Consider the following 22,537-nt stretch of genomic DNA (forward strand, 5'->3'; position numbering starts at 1 on the left):
AGACGTTTGGGGAGCTCTGTGATGGTTTACGGGAGGCTTAGGCCTACTGTGCCTCTAATTAAAATCAACCATTGAATAATTTAAATCGCTGAAAGGCACAGTCAGCCTCCCGTAAACCACCACAGACACTGTCAGGCTTTTACATTCAGTACAAACACCTTTCCATTTAAACACTCACCGCCTGAGAACATCCTAGGTGCCCTCCGTAAAGAGCGAGCAATCTTTAAAGATTTTATTTTTGTGTGGTTTATCTTACCCCTGAGCCATCGTGAACCCGTGTGATCCAGTTTCCCTTTTTTCACAATATAGTCGTCAGTTTGTGATTTCAATGCAACTTGCTGTAAGCTTATTTGTAATAGCACGTTATTGTGTACCTCTGAATCTAAAACGCAACAAACGGCTGCGAGACACGAACTAGAGCGGCGCAGTGTCGGTTGACCGTTTAGAGGAACTGGCGCTATGTAGAACCCGTCGCCTGCTACGAGAAAGACGTTTTGCGTGACAAGTTTCCGGGCTTTTCTTTTTTCAAACTTTTAAAACTTCGAATTGTACTGATCTTGTCTTGATGAAAAAAGAATTCTTTTATGATTTAGGAATGTTTGTGTAACAAGCTGTCAATTTATTATTTAGATTTTAAAAGTTAGGTCTAGCACCAAAACGAGGCGCCTGATAGTCTATTCGGATGGTCCACGAAAATAAATTCTTTGAAAATGTCTCACTCTCGACAGAAAGCAGCCAGGATGTTCCCGTTCGGTGAGCGTTCAAATGGAAGTATGCTTGCACTGTATGTAGAGGCTCGGGGAGCTCAGTGATGGTTTACGGGAGGCTTACTGTGCCCTAAAACTGGTGTCAGTTAGTTTAAAACGTCCATGAAAATCAACCCAATGCAAAACAAAACATAGCAACACTTTACTAGAGAAGACGTATTATACATAGAATGATACTTCTAAAACAAATTAATTATTTAATCAGTTTATCAATCGATTCATTTTCAATAAAGCAAGCACTTTATTGGTTCATGAATAAGCACTGATGACACTACTTTTGTGTACATTTAAAGGGGATAACAATGTTGTTCAGCAACAAGTTTATATATATATATATATATATAAATAATATATAATTTCACAATTTCTGATGTTTTATATATACAGCCTGTTCCAAAAGAAACGCAACCAACCTGTTTGCAAAATCAAAGTGCAAAATTTATTTTGCAAATAATATTTCATGAAGTTACATACGTGACGACATAGGGACAACTCAAGTTTCAACTGAGCTGGCAATACAGTAGAAAATAGCAGTGACTTCTTCAGCTGGACTGACGGCAGAATGCCTCGTTTGTCTAAAAATGAAAGAGCCTTCTATTGGCATGCTTGCCGCTGGCCAAACGGCCCAAGCAGTCAGTCAAGTCATGAATGTTCACAAATCCACCATTTCTCGTCTAGTCATTCGGTTGAGGGTGACAGGTAGCACAGATGATACTCCCAGGTCAGGACGGCCTTCCGCCCTCACTGCTCGACAAGAACGCTTCAATGTGCGTCAGAAAAGGGACATAAATTGTGCTTCAATTGTCATTGTTTTCCACTTTTATTGTTAAACCTGTTTTGTTCCACATGTTGTGATTTGGAAATGTACCAAAAATGAAATATGTAACTTCATGAAATATTATTTGCAAAATAAATTTTGCACTTTGATTTTGGAAACAGGTTGGTTGCGTTTCTTTTGGAACAGGCTGTATATATATATATATCTGCGCTATTTGCTTAATGGCTATAGCAATTAATATATATCAAAACATTGTCTGAAACCAAGAACAGTACTGCTAAACAGGACCTCCCTTGATGTTGATTTGTTTTTTGACGGGCGCTGTGTCGGGTTGGTAAGACGTCGGCCTCTTAATCGGAAGGTCGAGGGTTCGAATCCCGGCCGCGGCCGCCTGGTGGGTTAAGTGTGGAGATTTGTCCGATCTCCCAGGTCAACTTATGTGCAGACCTGCTAGTGGCTTATCCCCCTTCGTGTGTACACGCAAGCACAAGACCAAGTGCGCACGGAAAAGATCCTGTAATCCATGTCAGAGTACGGTGGGTTATAGAAACACGAAAATACCCAGCATGCTTCCTCCGAAAGCGGCGTATGACTGCCTTGATGGTGGGGTAAAAACGGTCATACACGTACAATTCCACTCGTGCAAAAACACGAGTGTACGTGGGAGTTTCAGCCCACGAACGCAGAATAAGAAGAAGATGTTGATGTGTGTGCAAATATAGGGATGGTCTTAAGCCGTGTAAAGTCTGGCCAGCTTTGATACCGACTGACACTTCCGGCGTTGCCCTCAATTCCAAATGATTGCCGTTGTTACCTCCCCTGAGCCCATACCGTTATTGTTTCGTCGTCTGTGGAGTTTGTGTTCTTAAAAGTGATTATACCTATCAATAACACTGTCTTTCATCGCTCCAAAGCTATACAATTAATGACCGGTAATTTTTAATGAGTTGGGGCATTCTGACCAATCACAGGATCTGTTTCATTAAAACGCCAACTCGATTGAATTACAATTGTCGATAACCACTCGTTAAAAAATCCATTAACAACCTGCTGGCGAGGCGCATTGATACAGCCTCAACTAGTCTCGGTCAGCTGTGAGGGTCATTTTACAAGTAGGAAATATGAAGGCCAACGAAATACCGAGACCATAAGGTATGCGAAGTAATGACGTCGAATACGTGACGTAAGTTGATGCATGAATTCTTCCGAACTACGTCAGTCAATTCCAAAGATCGCTTTTGTGATGAAAAGAATTCGTTTTAGAGTTTGCTGTCCAGAAACCCGTCAAAAAAGAAGGGGAAATGTGTGTGAAAGAAAACAAAACAGGAGCAGAGTGATACGATAGGAATACAGAGACATATTTCTTGGGACTTGACCCTTGTAGGTAGGTGGACTGAAAGTTGTGTGTGAACAGAACAGAACCAATTCTGTCTATTACAACCGCATGAAAGCAGGAAAGAGATCGTCGTCAGATTGAATTACAATAACATTAACATGCTTCCATTTGAAACTTCTCGGTCTTCATCGTGGATTGACGCCCTCCCAAAGTCTAATTGAAGCCCTCCGTCGCTTCGCTCCGTCGGGCTTCAATTAGCTTTTGTCGGGCGTCAATCCCCGATGAAGACCTCGAAGTTTCAAATGGAAGCATGTTAATGTGTAATTGTAATTCAATCGAGTTGGCGTTTTAATGAAACAGATCCTGTGATTGGTCAGAATGCCCAAACTCATTAAAAATTACCGGTCATTAATTGTCGATAACCACTCGCTAAAAAAGCCATTGACAACCTGCTGGCAAGGCGCATTGATACAACCTCAACTAATCTCGGTTAGCGTTGAGGGTCATTTTACAAGTAGGAAATATGAAGTACCAACGAAATACCGAGACCATAAGGTATGTGAAGTGATGACGTCGAATACGTGACGTAAGTTGATGCATGAATTCTTTCGGACTACGTCAGTCAATTCCAAAGATCGCTTTTGTGATGAAAAGAATTTGTTTTGAGTTTGCAGTCCAGAAACCCGTCAAAGAAGAAGGGAACATGTATATGTGAAAGAAAACGAAACAGGAGGAGAGTGATAAGATAGGAATACAGAGACATATTTCTTGGGACTTGACCCTTGCAGGTAAGTGGACTGAAAGTAGTGTGTGAACAGAACAGAACCAATTCTGTCTGTTTACCATCGCATGAAAGCAGGAAAGAGATCGTCGTCAGATTGAATTACAATAACATTAACACGCTTCCATTTGAAACTTCTCGGTCTTCATCGTGGATTGACGCCCTCCCAAAGTCTAATTGAAGCCCTCCGTCGCTTCGCTCCGTCGGGCTTCAATTACCTTTGGTCGGGCGTCAATCAACTTTCACCCTGAGTATTTTATGTGCTATTCTTAGAGATACGGATTTGAAATTGAGTTGGTTTTGGGAGTTTAATAGATGACAACACACACGAGGAAGGTCTTATAATTTGCTTTTAAGCGTTCTATTTTTCAAATCTAAATGCTGTGTTTGGTAGTCATTTCAGACTGTGATATTCTCCAAAGGATATTATGTTTAATTATGTTATGCAAATAAGCCTTTTAGTCCTGGATGGCATGGGATTTACATGTGTAAGCCAGACTATAGGTTTGACTTCCTCTATCCAATGGTCTTAATCTGCTTTGACGAATGGGTATTTGTAAGGACTTAATAAACTATGATGACTCCTGACAGGAGAGCTGGGCGAAGAAAATCGCCCGCTAATTAAAATTCATTTAATCATTTCGCAGAGTTTCAGAGCAGTTTTGAGCAAATTATAACAGGTGTTACTACATTACAATACAGCGAATGTCCCTTGAGTTTTTTAAGGTCCAAATCGTCAGAAAACTTTCCAAAATGGCGCCTAATTAGGCTTATTAGGTCTACTATTTTTAAGGCGTGGTATAAGGCGTGGTAGTCGTCGTCGGTGGGCATTCCTGAAAGATAAGATAAGATAAGATAAGATAAGATGAGATGAGATGAGATGAGATGAGATGAGATGAGATGAGATGAGATGAGATGAGATGAGAAAACTTTAATGTCCATGTTCATTGTACACAAACATGGACATTTTTCTGTTGGCACCACATCGCATTTCTAATAAGACAAACACACAATCATTAAGTATAATCAAACATAAATACACTAGTAAGATTAACTTATAACATGAACACAAGAAAGACAACAGTTAATATCATGTCAAATTAATATGTTTGGTTGTTTTCAGGTGCGTAGCCTTTGCGCGTTGTACAGATGTGTCTAATTAGGCTACACAATGCTGAACTCATTATCAGGTCGAGATAATGATGATTCCACAGTTCTCTACTGTGTACCTGATAGCTTGGATGTCATACTCATGCTGAACAATAAATACAATTGAAATATCAAATAACCAAAGGGAAGTAATTGCTCTTTATGCATACGACATGTGTAATAGAGTAAGCGACCGTACAACTCTCGCTTACTCGATTACACAATCATGTCGTATGCATAAAGAGCGATTACTTCCCTTTGGTTATTTGATATCTTAACATCTCTCTGCCTCATTCTGTTTAAGATTAAAATTGAAATGTTAACGTAAACAGTTACAAATAAAAAGCTCAGTCAGAGATATTAATTGCAAAAAACACACAGAAAAACAGTTTGTGCAAGACTAAACAGAACAAACATAAATACAAACCAACCAACTAACCAAGCAGCAAATCAAACAATAACAACGAAAACTACAAGGTAACGAGGCTTGTACAAAGATACAAAAAGACCAGTCAGACATCAATATCGATAATGTGACACATACACAGAGGATATTCACGTTTTGCACATACATAGTTTTACACAGTCATACAGACACAGCGGCGGAATACGAAATCAATACAGCTAAAAAGAAATACACGCAGACCTAAGCCTTCCGATTATGAGTAAAAGAAAAAACACATTCAGAGGCAGACTGAGGCGGTACAGCAAACACGGAGACAACAGATACAGATCATACAGGTTATACTGGATGTGATAGACGTTCAATACTCACACGACAAAATAAGGTGACAGTGCTTGGAATGCCTTGCAGTGTTCCAGGGTAAGTCCCCTGGTCCTCCACATAGACACTGAAGGTCTCTCGTTCCCCGGCAGTGCATTGTTTCGTCAATACCACGTGACCAGTGGCCGTAACTGCCAGCTTGTTCCCTGTGAAATGTTTCCATGGAGATTGGAACATATGACAAGAGTGGAGGCACAAACACACACTAACACAGACATACACTAACACAGAAAACCACGAACACAGACACACATTCACACAGACACACACTAACACAGAAAACCACGAACACAGACACACACTGATACAGACACACACTAACACAGAAAATCACGAACACAGACACACACTAACACTGACACACACAAGACAGAGAGAGAGAGAGAGAGAGAGAGAGAGAGAGAGAGAGAGAGAGAGAGAGAGAGAGAGAGAGAGAGAGAGAGAGAGAGAGAGAGAGAGAGAGAAAGAGAAAGAGAGAGAGAGAGAGAGAGAGAGAGAGAGAGAGCGAGAGAGAATAAAAAAGAGCGATAGAGAGACAGAGAGAGACAGAGAGAAAGAAAAAGAGCGAGAGAAAGAGAGAGAGAGAGAAAGAGAGAGAGAGAAAGAGAGAGAGAGAGAAAGAGAGAGAGAGAGACACACAGAGAAAGACAGAGAGAGAGAGAGACAGAGAAAGACAGAGAGAGACATGCAGAGACAGTGAAAAAGTGATGGATTCCGATAGAGAGTGAGACATGTGTATCTAGAGCAATATATTTCTAGATAGATATGTAGGCTTATGTGGATAGATGCATAGATGGGTAGATGGATGCATGAATGGATGGATAGATAGAGAGATAGGTAACGTTGCAGTCTTTGATTTTGCTTGTTCTTTTTATATTTAGTCAAGTTTTGACTAAATGTTTTAACATCGAGGGGGAATCGACACGAGGGTCGTGGTGTATGTGCGTGTGTCTGTGTGTCTGTGTGTCTGTGTGTGTGTGTAGAGCGATTCAGACTAAACAACTTGACTGATCTTTATGAAATTTGACATGAGAGTTCCTGGGTATGAAATCCCCGAATGTTTTTTTCATTTTTTTGATAAATGTCTTTGATGACGTCATATCCGGCTTTTCGTGAAAGTTGAGGCGGCACTGTCACGCCCTCATTTTTCAACCACATTGGTTGAAATTTTGGTCAAGTAATCTTCGACGAAGCCCGGACTTCGGTATTGCATTTGAGCTTGGTGGCTTAAAAATTAATTAATGACTTTGGTCATTCAAAATCTGAAAATTGTAAAAAAAAATAAAAATTTATAAAACGATCCAAATTTACGTTTATCTTATTCTCCATCATTTGCTGATTCCAAAAACATATAAATATGTTATATTCGGATTAAAAACAAGCTCTGAAAATTAAATATATAAAAATTATTATCAATTTTTTTTTTTCGAATTCAATTTAAAAACACTTTTATCTTATTCCTTGTCGGTTCCTGATTCCAAAAATATATAGATATGATATGTTTGGATTAAAAACACGCTCAGAAAGTTAAAACGAAGAGAGGTACAGAAAAGCGTGCTATCCTTCTCAGCGCAACGAATATCCCGCTCTTCTTGTCAATTCCACGGGCACTGCCTTTGCCACGGGCGGTGGAGTGACGATGCAACGAGTATACGGTCTTGCTGCGTTGCGTTGCGTTCAGTTTCATTCTGTGAGTTCGACAGCTACTTGACTAAATGTTGTATTTTCGCCTTACGCGACTTGTTTTCTGTTGGGTTGTTTCGTTAGTATTCTTGTTGATACATGCATTATCATTGATGTTATTATTGATGTTGTTGATGCTGTTGCTAATGTTGAGGTTGTTGTTGATTTTGTTGTTGTAGTGTGTTTTCTTGCATAGAGTAATTAAGCCTAATCAAACAAACAAATATATACAACATTAAGCAACAAAACAGGAAACGACTGAACACTTCTAAAGACAGCATATTTTATTCTATTCTGGTTAGTTTACCGACCTCTCCCACTGAAGATCAGTTTATTGTTTCCTTGGAATGAGCTGTCAAAGTCGATGGCGTTAAGTCTGGGAGGCAGATCTCTCCCGACAGGCGAGCATGCTGTAGCAGCCCTTTCAAATAAGGGCTGTGAGAAAAGTAAAGAAAAAAAATATAATTTGAAGTTGTCAATATATGTAAAGCATGTAACACATGAACACCTCGTTTGAGACGAATCTTAATTGGATCACTCCATCTGGAGAAAAAAAAAGTCGTTTTACTGTCTCAGATCTGGCTAGGGCTTCACATGTGGTAAGACCATCCCTTCCAAAGGTCACATACCACAATGAACAGACTGGGTGCCCTGTGAGCATAGTAATATCTGGTGCTTTTTTGGAATGTTTTAACCACACAACTCCAACTAACCACATTCAGCAGTCAGGATGATGATTTCTGATACATGACCAAGTGGAGTGATAGTCTTATTCCATGTAATATCCTGACCAGATCCGAGACGTTGAGGCGAACTGGTTTCACGAGTCGGAATGGGACTTTCAGTATGTAACATAAATCTTTGTTTAGCCCTGATTTATATACAACGGACATCACACATAACACTTTCTTCATCCACTGAAACGATTTAATCTTATGATACACTCATGTGCTCACCCTCACAGATCTGGCCAGGCTTTAACATGGGATAAGCTTATCCCTCCACTTGGTCACATATCAAATATTGAATGGCCTGGGTGCTTTCTGAGGAGAGAGTGGATGACTTTATATGATTCTGAATACAAATTTGAATTGTCTTGGTCACTTGTGGCTTTTGAAAAACAAAATCAACAAAATAATACCACGATGACGTCAGCAAGCCTTCAATGTGTTGATTGCGTGTATCATGAAGTGGAGGGATGTAAATGGAGTGGAGAAAATGTTACAGCTGAACGAATGCCTTAAATATTCGTGAACACAACCTCACACACGCACAGGAGAAACCACACATACCTATTCTCTCTCTCTCTCTCTCTCTCTCTCTCTCTCTCTCTCTCTCTCTCTCGCTCTCTCTTTCTCTCTCTCTTTCTCTCTCTCTCTCTTTCTCTTTCTCTCTCTCCCTTTGTGTCTCTCTCTCTTTCTCACTCTCTTTTTTTCTTTTCCCTCTCGTCTCCCTCTTTTGTCTCTCTCCTCTTCTCTCTCTCTCTCTCTCTCTCTCTCTCTCTCTCTCTCTCTCTCTCTTCTTCGCCCCCTATCTCCCTCCCTCCTCTATCTCTCCCTCCCTCCCTCTCCTTCCCTCCCTCCCTCTCTCCTTCTTTTTTCTCATCAATTCTTGTAAATTAAAGATCAAACAGTCGCTCTCTCTAACCCTCCATCCATTACGCACCTGAGTAAAATGCGGGGCGTTGTCGTTCTTGTCAAGAATGGCCAGCTTTATTGTCAACTTGGCCCTCTCTCTTTCCTTGTCCTCCACTGCCAGCTCCAGAGTGAGAAATTTAATTTCCGTGTTTCTGCCTACATTAAATTCACCTGGAAAAAAAAGAGATAGAAATTAGTTTTTGTGACAAGTTGACTCACCAAGGCGTACAGCTAATGAAAAATATAAAATAACCGTATTGTTTTATAACAAATAGTGACGTCTTTACATATTTAGCTTGGTTCCAAAGTTAGGAAGCTTTTGTAAGACAGAGCATAACCAAAGAAAAAGTCATATTATACTAAGCAAACAAATGTTGCTCTTCGTACCCCGACAAAACCGTCGTACATGTCACCCTGTATTTCCGGAATAAATTTTGTTTCAACCAAAACCGTCGTTCAAGTATCATTTTGTTTAAACTTTCAATGCCATTTAAGGCAGTTTACTAGGCTGGCACACTTTTCCAATCAAAGATTTATTAAACTGGGCGCCGCTCAAACACCCCCCAAATCGACCGGTTACGTGATCCAAATTACGAAACTTTGATCCGAGTGCAATATTTTATTAAGATAGCCAAGTGTAATGACATATACAGTTTGAACAAAATGATACGAGAATGAATGTTTTGTCAGGAGTACGAAATGTGTCACAATAATGTTTTGCTAAGTTTATATCCCGATTCCGTACTTTTAAATCTTAAAACATCCACCTTGCACCATAAACATGTTTCGAATTCACACTGGTCGCTCAACACAAAACAGATCATTTGAAAACATTCTGACTCTCACCATAAAGCAGCCAGGATGCCACCAAGCGACAAGCGTTCACATAAAAGTATGTTTGTATTGCATGTCAAAAGGTAGGGTAGTATTTGGTCAGAAACTGAAGATTTACGGGAGGCGAATGTTTCAGTGGAGGGAACAACGTATCCCACATTTCCCTGGCCATTATCATTTAGCCTGGCAATATGTAAGACGACCAGCCGAAATGTTGTCACAAAAATAACAAGCATGCATGCCCCTTACGCGGCGTATGGCTGCCTGAATGGCGGGTAAAAGCGGTCATACATGTAAATACCGTGTGAGTGTAAGCCCATGAACGAAGAACAAGAAGAACAAGAAGAACAAGAAGAATGATGAATGTGTTCTGTGAGAATGGAGGAGTATACCGGTGGAGTAGATTATTCCTGTGGTAGCGTCGACATGGAACTCAACAGAAGGGCTAAGCAAGGTCCACGTGAGGTTCTCATCCAGGTCTGGGTCTGTCACAGTCACGTTGGGATGAAAAGAGATCTGGAGAAACACATACACGTTACACACGTTACAACCAACAATAAGAACAAGAATAAAAACAGCAACTCCTACTACTTTTACTACTTCTACAACAGAAACAATAATAACGCCACCTCTACCTCCACTAACAACAACAACAACAACAACAACAACAACAACAACGTGTGTTTCCGTTCTCCTACCCACACTAGAACTTTATTTAGCCCTTTATAAAAGACAAAAGTCAACCTTGCCAACTTTACATGAAAATAGGGAGCCAGCTTGTCCGACAACCAAGGGACAGAGCTTGCAAATGTTCTGCACATTAAAAAAAGCCACATGCACATGTACCCAAAACATCGGGGGGGGGGGGGGGGGTTAACATACCTACCGACCCTTACCCTTTCCATCAGAAGCCAATATTTCATTTTTGTGGGGGGGGGGGGGGCGCTTTTCTGTGAAGCAGTTTACGCTATACTGGCTTGTCACTTTCTGCAAGCTTTTTTGCGTTAAAGAGCTTGCTGTGCTCAGGGAATGGACAAACCTACATCGTCTTGGTGGAAGATAGCAGTACGTTAATTGCATTCTGTGAGTTCGACGGATTGACTAAATGTAGGAATTTCGCTTCACGCGAGTTGATCTTTTTTTTGTGTGCAATATATCAAGATTTGTTCCTGACTGTCGTTAACACGTGATAACGATTATTTTCCAGACCTATTTGTTACCATTTGATGGCAATCAGCATCACAGATATAACGGTTACTTGGGATGAAACTGTTATCCTGAGCAATTCTCTGAGTGAGATGTCACCTAAATGGCTTCGCTGGTAACTTCGAATTTCCTTTCATATACATATACTAAAAACAACAAAAACAATAAAAACAATTTAATTTCCCATTAAAATGTACGTTACACTAAAATGGAACATTTTCTTTGACACGCCCAGCCTATCTTTTGTAGTTATTAGCTATGCACATGTATGTACTTATGTCCGCAATCACCCGTGCACAACAATGTTTGGAGTACCGGTAAACGAAACACTTAGAAAAACAACATTCGCTTGTGCCTTCCTCGCGAGCGGCCAAAAATTCCACCAAGCTAAGTTTTTGTGACTAATATATTTGTGACTGTAACGTCCTGTTTTGTCAATACCAAACTTTCCAACAACTTACCTTTCTTGTTTTTGTATTCTGAATTTTGGAACATTGCAGTCTCTGTTTTGTTTTGGATTTAATGTTTGGAGTACTTACAGATCCTTCATAGACGGTCCGCTCTACTTCCGAGGAAGAGATTGTTGGTGGCTCATTGACATCGGTTATCTCAACCGTGAAGTTGTATGTGTCAAAGTCGCAGAATCCATCAGAAGCCTCCACAATCAGCGTCACGGAGCGGAGCGGCTCGTACTCATAATCCAGTCGTGTTCTGGATTGAATCTTGACACCGCCATCTGTCGTGAATGAAATGTAAGATGAGATGCGAATTGAGATCAGATCAGATCAGATAAGATACGAGTAAGATGTGATGTAATGTGATGAAATGAGATAAGATAAGATAAGATACGATAAAAGAAGACAAGAGAAGATAAGATAAGATAGGATAGGACAAGATAGGATAGAACAGGATAAAATAGGATAGGATAGGATGAAATGAGATGAGATGAGATGAGATAGAATAAATGGTATTTTATGCAAACATGTTAAGGTCACAACTGAGTTTTATTCATTTAGAGACAGAAATGAAAGACAAAAGGAAAAATAACAAAATAAGAAGAACCTCAACAGACTTTTAATATTCAAGGTGTAGTAGTCCAGTCCTTCTTCCGGCACTGCCCATAACTTCCAGTTGTACTTTTCAGCCTTATGAGGTATTGCTTCAAGCTCATAGATTGCAGAGAATGACGGATCGCGATCGTCGGGATCCTCTTTCACGTAAACAACCTTCTGCGTGTTGGTTATCTTCAGTTCCCCAAAAGCATCTAGAAACAACACACACACACGCACACACACACACACACCAACACACATACACACATACACATACACCTACACACACACACGCACGCACACCTACATACACACACACGCACGCACACACACACACACACACACACACACACACACACACACACACACACACACACACACACACACACACACAAACATTAAGCCAAGAAATACACCCCCCCAAAAAAAAACAATCAAACATTTCACTGAAAAAAATATACAGCTGCGACGTGAACATTCGATTTGTTTTAAATATTGATGCAAAGCTAAATAGTTTTCGTTATTGGGGAAAAAAAGTATCAAATCTTCAAATAGTGTTTGACACTTTTTTTCTCTCAAATCAACAAGGAATAGCAAAACGATCACATCACCACCATTATAACTGCCTCCGTTACAACAACGAACACTATTCAACTCTTCAAAGAGAGTGTGTGATAGTAAATACATTAAACAAGATAACAACACTACCACAACCACTACCTCCACAACAACGACGACAACAACAACAACAACAACAACAACAACAACAACAAGAACAACAACAACAACAACAACAAACACAATAACCACAGTGAGTCAGTACAAACATTGAAATGCAAAATCGGCTTGAACAGTCCGAGGTCCCACAGGGTCGTTGTAAGCATCAAAGGTGTAGATGTTGAATTGAGCAGATGTCGCACCCAGGTAACGCAGGTCACCTCTTGTCCGTATCTTCCCGTCAGCTGTCAATCAATACGTCATGTACACGTCAAGCACGTCCTAAGACATAGTTGTGATTGTCTTTTACTGGTGAGTGTTTAACCAATATTCTTTGGGAAGAAAACGTTACAACCATTTCCTTTTCGTTATCCTCTAAACCATGATTCCGCTTAGAAATCGGAAGAGCATAGAATGCTAAGGTCCCGGTGTAACACGACATTTTTACTCCACGAAAAATTTACTCCGGAGTAAATATTTCGTACGAAATTCTTACTCCGAGTACACTTTTCGCACGAGAAAAGAAATCCTCAAGGCACGAACAAATTACTCCCTCCACGAAATTTTTACTCCCCATTTTTTTTTACTTCCAATAAAAATCTCGTACGCAAAAATGGGATGCGGACGAAGGGATAATGCCAATAAGTGATCTCGGGCACACGAATGTGGCGCTACACTCCTTCCACCCCTTCCACCACCAAGACTAACAGGGGACAAGGGAGTAAAAATTTCGTACACCTGGCATGGGAAGTTAAATTGCTCGTGTTGGGGTGAAGTAATTTATTCGTTATTTATTCGTCAGGGGAGTAACATTTGTGTACGAAATGTTTACTCGGAACTCACCTGTCTTGGGGAGTAATTTTCTAGTGCAATGGGGGAGTGCTTTTTTCGTAAAGGGAGTAACTTTTTCGTACGAAATGTTTACTCCGGAGTAAAAATCTCGTGGGAGTAATTTTCTCGTGTTACACCGGAATCAGGAATAAAAACACAATATCGATGAAAATACAACACAGAACATTTATGAGCACCTCAGCAAAGGGGAAAGATCGTGCCTTTAAACAGTGAACGAACAGCATACACGACACCGGATGTGACTCAATGGCACACACACAAACTCTGAGTCTATGGCCGACCGCCCTGAATTTTCTCACAGCAAATACCTGGTCTCATGTCATCAGCACACACACTTTTCACTAACAGACTTAAGAATGATCGCATCGTATTCCTCCATTTTTCCTGAATTCAAACATACATATGTCATGTGTACTCGGAAAATGTGCTCAGAATTACATAAAATAGGTTAAAGGCACACTCAGCTTCCCATAAACCATCAGTTTCTGGTCACAGACACTGCCAGGCTTTTATACACAGTACAAACACCCTTTCGTGTAAACACTTACCGCTACAGAACATCCTAGGTGCCCTCAGTAAAAAGCGAGCAATTTTCAAAGAATTCATTTTTGCGTGACCAGCCGTATTGTCTGTAAGACAATCGGACGGGCCTCGTTTGGGCGCTAGACCTAACTTTTTAAATCTCAATAATAAATTGACAGCTTGTTACACAAACATTCTTAAATCATAAAAAAAAATCTTTTTTCGTCAAGACAAGAGCAGTACAAAATAAGTTTTGAAAAAAAAAGAAAAAAAAAGCCCGCAAGCGTGTCTCGCAAAACGTGTTTCCTAATGCTAGCAGACATATGTTCTGCATAGCGCCAGTTTCTTTGAACGGGCAATCGCCACCGCTCAATTCGTGTGACTCGCAGCCGTTTGTTGTGTTTTAGATTCAGAGGTACACAATAACGTGATAGTGCAGATACAGCGAGTCGCATTGAAATCACAAACTGACGACTTCAAACGAACTGTGTCATTAAATGCTTTTGCAAGTGTGTTCGATAAGGCTAGAATTGCTTTTTTCATGAGAAGATTTAAATCGTTTTGTAAACCATTTGAGACCTACTGGGTCTTTAAGTAAGTAATGCGTTCGTACGCTACGCGGAGACGAGCGTGACCCATATCGGTCTTTGGGTGTGGTTAGTCGAGTCTATCAGAATATAGTCTCGGCGATGACGGGTTTTCTTTGGTATTAATCTGTCACTCTGATGCCGACATCTTGACCAAATGTTTTTATATCGCTTCACGCGCCTTGTTTCCAATACGATTAGACAAAACAAAAACAAAAAACAGCGTTTTTCCGTTTATTTCATTTTTGATGTTTTGATTTCCATTTTCTCGATTTTCCTCACAATACTGGAGTGTAGAAGGGTGTTTTAGGGTTTCAATTAGTATTTCTGACCAGAGTCTCAGAAAATTCAAACTGGCAAAGTGTACACGGATTCATTAAAGCGTGGATAGAGCTAAGATAGTGAGCATCTCTGATTTTACTGGAAGAACTATGCCTTATTATAAGTTTGTGTCGTGCCTCATTCACAATGGTTTGGTTACAAAAAAGAGGGCCCCAAAGGGTTTAAAATCGTGATCGTGATTGGCGTTTTTTGACCTTTCTGTGACCGTGATTGCCGAAATTTCCATTTCTGTGATCGTGATGGGACTTTGCCCGTGATCCGTGATGACAAAAAAATCAAGTCTCGTGATCGTGATCGTCATTTGTTTTCGTGATCGTGATGGGCATTATTGCAAAGCATTTTATTTTCAACATACATTTTTCACAGCTGTATCACTCTATGATCCTCTATTCGTCAAGGAGCCAATCCCGATTGAAGGGAAGCAACAACACATTCAGAAATATGATTTTGACAGCGATTGCTTCCCTTTAAGAGAACCAATCACACACAAAAAAGAGATCCAATCAGAAGGCAAATTGCAAAAGTCTGCCAAACTTCATCCAATGGAAGGGCTTCGTGCAAAAGTTTTGAGTGCATTCAGTCAAATTCGAATTCGAAGATCAAAAATGGCGTGCAGCGGTACTGTCATCGAACTTCTGTTATATTTTGTGGATTCAAGCCAGACCAAAGCAGGCGGCGAGAATGCCTTCCTTGGTGGAAAGGTCAGGCTACGGGTCGGTCTTTCCGAAGACGAAATATCAAGGTATGTTGATCTATGTTGCTCTTGAAATTTGTTCAAGATCTTTGAGTTTGAGTGAGATCATTGACATTGTCGACATTGCCACGTCCGGCTGTCACTCGCTCAGTGTGACCTCGACTGGCTCGAGATCGATTCTGCGTTTAGCCAAACTGAAACCCGCGAAACTAGAAATGTGTTTTTCATCCCAGCAACGTGGACACGCTTGGCATAGATTCTAATTGTCGCTTCTTTGCATTAAGCTTGGATTTATTTTAGCGCCTGTAAACTTTAATATCAACAATGGGTTAAATTCAGAAACAATGGCGGGGAGACGTGCCAGTTTGGGTCACTTGATCCTCATGTCAAAGACGATCAAAGTCATGTTCGTTGGGGATTTTGTCAGGCATGCTACTTTTCCAGTAATTGCCGGAAATCCGATAAAGCCGTTTTCAAAATCCGGTAAAGTCAAATTTATTCCGGTGAAGTTGAAAAATTTCCGCAAAAACGATCCGTGTGAATATCGCGCAACGCGACCGGGCGCCGGTCTCAATGAAGCCAGCGCACAGTAGTGTTGTTTTCACCAGTTTGGAGGTGTGTTGAATGGTGATGGGGGGAGGCTAAAATGGGATTTTTAACAAGATCACAACACTATTACAGCCCTGAAAATGATGCCCAGAATGCACCAGATTGCACAGATTTTAACCGTTTTTTGAAAAAAAATCCGGGGGGGCATGCCCCCGGACCCCCCTAGTTGGCTCGCCTGCTTTGCAGGCTCAGGCTTGTGGCTTCGCCACTGGCACTGCGCGCTTCTTTCAGGTAAAACAATTTTTGGCCTGTAGCATTCCTGTTTGTTTTTCAAGACCATGAAACCAGGCGATGGTGTACCTCAAATTGTATGGCAAAGTTGAAAATAAAGAACCCATCACACATACATGTACTTTAATTTCAATCCACCCAATAGTTTTTGAGAAAATGGGTTTACAAGATTTAGCTCTGGAAATGTGAAATTGTGCAAGTATAATATATTTATGTGTGTGAGTGAGGGTGTGGGAGTTGAATGTGTATGAGTGGAGAGAGAGAGAGAGAGAGAGAGAGAGAGAGAGAGAGAGAGAGAGAGAGAGAGAGAGAGAGAGAGAGAGAGAGAGAGAAAAAAACAATGAAAACAACATTCTTTTTACTGATTACAAATCATGATATGTATTTCTATGTGTGTATGAAAGAGAATTCAAAAAATAATAATGAAAAAGTGCAACAGTTCTCACTTTGTGTTGAATAAACAATAGATCCAGAGGAGCGAATTACTGTGTGGTTGTGTTTACTTTGACACGTGCTTTCTGTACATGCAACTTTTACCGTGACCGTGATTTGCCACTGGTGTTCGTGATCGTGAAAACAAAAATCAAGGTAACTGTGATCGTGAAAGCTAAAATTTCCCTTCCCGTGATCGTGATGATACCCCCCCTTTGGGGCCCTCAAAAAAGTTACGGACTGGCTGCCGATTTCACAAAATGGGCAAGTTTCAAAATTTTGCAAAATGGCGAGCGTTTTGCCAATAACACAAAATGGGCAAAGATATTGCCGGTTCCGCGAATCGGGCAATTCCGTGAATTGCGCACGAATTGTGTGGGTGCGTGCGTGCGTGCGTTCGCGTGCCTGCGTGCGTGGGTGGGTGCGTGCGTGCGTTAGTGTGTGTGTGTGTGTGTGTGTGTGTGTGTGTGTGTGTGTGTGTATCTGTGTGTGTGTGTGTGTGTGTGTGTCTGTGTGTGTGTGTGTGTGTGTGTGTATCTGTGTGTGTGTGTGTGTGTGTGTGTGTGTGTGTGTGTGTGTGTGTGTGTTTACTTACTGTCTCCTATTTCAAAGAGGCCGATGTCAGGTAAGGTTTCCATCTTGTAGAACACAGCATCACCATCCGGATCTGTGGCCGCAGCTTGATAAATAACGCTGCCAACTTTTCTTTTGTCAGCGTTTAAGACGGAAGTAGTTTCTGCAAAAATAAAGCAAAAACTGTTATTTTGAGTATATCCAGCCATTTACAGATTCTTTATCATTGTTTTGTTCATGACTTCAGTACTCTTGCATTGCTAAGAAACTCGGTTCCTTTCCTGCAAAATGGAAAGCTAGCAGCAAAAATAGTCGCGCTCCCATTGTGCTTGTGTGAGCGGGTGTAATAGCCTCCTTGCAATTTCTTACAGAATGACTAACTCGTTTTAACTACCACAGCAGTGACACGGGTGTAGAACATGGATACTGATAGATCGCATTGAAGTTGACCCGTGTCCTACACAGCCTGAATTCAAACTCGAGGAACACAAGTCCAGTGCTTTGCCAGTTGAGCCATCTACTGCAATTTCCACATGCACAGAGGTTTGTAATGCGTGTACTAGACATAAGTTGACCTGGGAGATCGGGAAAATCTCCACCCTTAATATACCTGGCAATTAGAACACTCAACCTTCTGCATGGGATGGTCGCGTCTTGTCTACTACACTCGCCATCCAAAAGATCGACTTTCTTCACAGTCATGCAAACAGAACACTCACGGAACGAAGTTGCAGGCGTGGTGAATACTGGCGGGCTGTTGGGCAAAAGTCTGACCTCTATGGAAGCTGAGACAGAACTCACGTCGTCTGTGCACTCCACCTCAGCAAAGTAGCTGGTCACCTGAGTGTAATTCAGCGAACCTTGACTCGGGTTGAAGTACAGGGTGTGCACTACAAATGGACAATGGTATTGTAAACGTGAGTGTTTGTACGGAATCTACCCCTTTCTCTGTTAGTAGGACGTCATCTGTGACGTCTTGGTTTACGGATAGCAACAAGGGGCGGATCACATCATAATGATATGATAAATTTAAGGGGGGGGGGGGGTTTCTACATTTCTTTTAGGGACACTTCGACGACGCCAAGCGTTTAGTTGAGGGCGCGAAGCGTCCGAACCTCCTCGGGGCGTCAGAAGGCATGCCTCCCCCCCCCCCCCCCGGAAAATGTTGATAAAAACAAGGAAAGTGGAGCCATCTGGTGCAATCTGAGCCACGAAACTTCTCTTAATACAACTTCCCAAAAGTACATTTAAGAAAGCAATTTGAATCAAAATAAGGATATTTGACCGATCTGGTGCAACCTGTGCAAGCAAATTACCCACTACTTTTCAAAACCGTCATTTAGAATACAAAGGCCAGTTCCTTGGGGGTTCCGGGGGGGGGGGGGGGGGGTTGCAACACATGTTGATTAAAATCAAGGAAAATAGAGCAATCTGGTGCAATCTGTACCATCAGTTTTTCTTAGTTTTCTTTTTTTTAAGGTGGGGGGGGGGGGGGGGTCCGGTAACCCCGGAACCCCCCCCCCCCCCCCCCCCCCCCTGGATCCGCCCCTGGCAACCGTGTATCCTTTTCTCTGACTCATCTTGTTTGCGTGGTGTGCGTGTGTGTGTGAGAGGTTTTTTTTGTTGGGGGAGGGGGGGCGTTTGTGTGCGTGCGTGCGTGTGTGGGTGGGTATGTGCGTGCGTGCGTGAGTATGTATGTGTGTGAGTGTGTGTGTGTTAGTGTGTGTGTGTTAGTGTGAGTGTGTGTGTGTGTGTGTGTGTGTGTGTGCGTGCGTGTGTGCGTGTGAGCGTTCATGTTCTCGCGCGTGTATCCCTGTGTCTGTCAGATTATTTGTCCCTCACTCTCTTACCGCCATTGTCAGGCCCCACGGCGAAGCAGGCGCCACAAGGGCTGGACGGAGCGACGGAACGCAGGAACACGCGTACTGCACCATCGCCTGTGCACGTGATACCGCGGGCCAGCTCTTGCGGCTTTGTGGGTTTCTCGTTCAGAGTGATCACTGCCTTACCCGCTGGAATCGTCAGTACTGGTACATTGCTCTGAAACAGCGCAAGGTACACTGCTCTGAAACAGCGCAAGGTACACTGCTCTGAAACAGCGCAAGGCACACTGCTCTGAAACAGCGCAAGGTACACTGCTCTGAAACAGCGCAAGGTACACTGCAACAATTTACGATGTTCGTAAATTACTCTCTCGAGTTTGTATTAGTTGTGAAAGAGTGAACTCCCTTGCTTTTAGCGTGTACACGTGCTCCTTGTTCACGTGCTTCGGACACGCCCCTCTCTTTTGAATGACCTGTGGGTTGTTTGTCTCACTATTTAAGCAAGGGTGTTCACTCTTTCACAACCCATACAAGTTATTCTCGGATTTTCTCTGTTGTAAAGGCATCATTATTTTTTGCAGTTTTGCATTGTCAAAACATGTGTCATGAGATAGTAGTGAAATAAATAACCAAACAATTACTGCTAGAACTTACAACAACTTCAACATTCCCTCTATCACAAATCTAGAATTGGTATTAAAAACAACGACACACAACTACAACACCACCACCACCACCACCACCACCACCAACACCAACAACAACAACAACAACAACAACAATAGCGCCGGCTGCATCACCACCAACAACAAAAACAATATTCATAACAACCACGATAATAATAATACGACATTGACAACTACATCAACAAAAACTCATCATGAAGAATCTGCAACATTTACATCGAGCGTTATAAGTAATATATGTTAAACTTCACATTTGTTGTCTTTTGTTGGTGGTGGATTGTTTAATGTTATTTCAAACGTGTAAACGTTGACAGATATGACTAAGCAGGCAACAAGTTATACTCACCTGCTGATAACTTATGTGCACACTACTGCATATGACAGCCAAAAGGACCAAGGAATACATCTTTTCTCCAATGTGTTTCCTCTACACTTCTTCCTCTTTGCCTTCTCTGGTTTTTCTTGCGCAGGTGTAATCTGTAAGCGAAAAAAGTTAATGTTACACGTTGTTAGAGGATGAAAGTCGCTTCTTTAATTCAAATGTTGTTATCGAAGGTGCCAGATCAAGAAAGTAAAAACAAAACCTGAGAAAAAGCTTTTTTCGTTAAAGCGCGTCATTTCGTTGTTCTAAATACTAAACCAAAGCACACAAAAGAACGACTAGGAAGATGGATACATCGATAAAGCCAGACAGAAGTAGATACAATTTGACTCAATAAAGTAAATAGAAAAATGTATTTATAAATACATTAATTGATTTATTAAAATAAGTACCAACGGGGAAGGCGCAACTCAGTGTGCCATCAGCAGAATCAGTATCGATGCTTTAAACCGCCTGACACTGCGAGGCAATTTTCCTTGTTGTTATAAGGACATTATATATATCCATGTCAGAGTTCGGTGGGTTATAGAAACACGAAAATACCCAGCATTCCTCCCCCGAAATCGGCGTATGCTGCCTGAATGTCGGGGTAAAAACGGTCATACACGTAAAAATCCACTCGTGCTAGAAACATGAGTGAACGTGGGAGTCTAAGCCCATGAACGAAGAAGAAGAAGAAGAAAAAGAAGAAGAAGAAGAAGAAGAAGAAAAAGAAGAAGAAGAAGAAGAAGAAGAAGAAGAAGAAGAAGAAGAATAAGGACATTAAAATCTGTGAGTCTTGAGTCTTTGGAAAGAAACAAAAAAGAAAAAACCCAGAAGATACACTTTAATAAATAGACAGTTCAACAGACAGCAGACAACAGACAACAGACAACAGATAACAGACAACAGACAACATACAACAGACAACAGATAATAGAGGAAATCATAGATTGTTTTTATTCCAATTAAAATATAACACAAACTAAATCAATAATATCGAAAATCTCTTACTTTCCAATGTCCTCCAAGACTTCCAGCTCGCAGCACTAGAGTCTAAGTGTAAAGCGGTTATCCACATTTACCCTGTCTTCAATTAAACGCTTGACAGAGCTGACACACTGACACATAACACGCCCTCTTGCGGCACAGATCAATGTCAGTATCGGTATAATTATATGCAAATGAACGCTCTCCGTACGTGAGATATGTGCCAACGAAATCCATTGAAATGTAAGTTATTGCTACACATAAAAACTAAACCATGATTAAAGACCGCGCTTTACTGGTAAGAAGAAATATGTGTCAGCTATAGCCTTTCATATTTGACGCTCTCCGCAAGTGAGAACGGGTATAAAATAGATATGTGTCAACGAAATCCATTGACATTTACGTTGTTGCTACAACTGCAAAATGAACCATTGAAACCTCGCTTCATTGGTTGGGGTAATTACGTGTTAGCCTTTCAGATTTTAGTTCCAATTGCCAATAAAAATGTTTCTGAAATTAGAAAATACGTTCTTGCAGGGGTTTGCCAAGTTTCGTCCCGATCAGGTATTCGTGTTTTTGATGTGCTCCCCTTAATATGTTATGAATAAATGATTGTACTAGCCATCGCAGATCCTTATCTTTTATATTTTGCCAAGATACCATTATGAGCAGTGCAACTGTACTGCTTTTAAGGAAAGGGTTGGGTAGGCTGCGCGGAATTGCTTTGTGGGAATGAAAAAGTGACACTTTACATGTCCGTTTCCCCGAGTATCTTAACCGTCGACTTTTACATTTATAAAGTAAATGTGTTTCCCGGTTGCCTTGTAATCGCAACAGGGTCAGTGTGTGTGTGTGTGTGTGTGTGTGTGTGTGTGTGTGTGTGTGTGTGTGTGTTTGTGTGTGTTTGTGTGTGTTTTTTTTCTTTTCTTTCTGCTTCGGCAAACCTCTTCTCTACTGTATTTTGTAGTTTCAGAAAAGTGTTTTTTTAATTGGTAATCAGAACTGAAATCTGAAAGGCTGTAACTACATATATATTTTCTTTCTATCCTCACCAATACCAACACACACACACACACACACACACACACACACACTCTCACACACACACACG

General features: G+C 41.2%; 1 protein-coding gene across 1 annotated transcript; it reads right to left on the reverse strand.

Moving 5' to 3' along the window:
* Positions 1–531: 531 nt before the first annotated feature.
* Positions 532–21,733, reverse strand: LOC138979418 (protocadherin 18-like). Its single transcript, XM_070352141.1, has 13 exons — positions 21,451–21,733; positions 20,422–20,552; positions 19,417–19,606; positions 18,286–18,456; positions 17,589–17,729; positions 12,835–12,969; positions 12,028–12,219; positions 11,495–11,691; positions 10,142–10,265; positions 8,944–9,086; positions 7,590–7,713; positions 5,587–5,741; positions 532–4,495 (listed from the first exon to the last, which is right to left on the reverse strand). The coding sequence occupies exons 2-13, from the start codon at positions 20,479–20,481 to the stop codon at positions 4,451–4,453; spliced, it is 1,677 nt and encodes a 558-aa protein (XP_070208242.1). The 5' UTR covers positions 20,482–20,552; positions 21,451–21,733; the 3' UTR covers positions 532–4,450.
* Positions 21,734–22,537: the final 804 nt, after the last annotated feature.

The sequence above is a fragment of the Littorina saxatilis genome, linkage group LG11 (genome assembly GCF_037325665.1).
Source record: "Littorina saxatilis isolate snail1 linkage group LG11, US_GU_Lsax_2.0, whole genome shotgun sequence".
In the NCBI taxonomy this organism is placed as follows: Eukaryota; Metazoa; Mollusca; class Gastropoda; order Littorinimorpha; family Littorinidae; genus Littorina; species Littorina saxatilis.

What these genes read in the sequence shown, in the direction of transcription:
- LOC138979418 (XM_070352141.1), bottom strand. Translation starts at nt 20,481, where the DNA reads ATGTATTCCTTGGTCCTTTTGGCTGTCATATGCAGTAGTGTGCACATA. An exon ending in CTACACCTTGAATATTAAAA is followed by an intron (nt 11,692 to 12,027) that starts GTCTGTTGAGGT and finishes CATTCACGACAG; the next exon opens with ATGGCGGTGTCAAGATTCAA. An exon ending in ACGCCCCGCATTTTACTCAG is followed by an intron (nt 7,714 to 8,943) that starts GTGCGTAATGGA and finishes CTTTTCTCACAG; the next exon opens with CCCTTATTTGAAAGGGCTGC.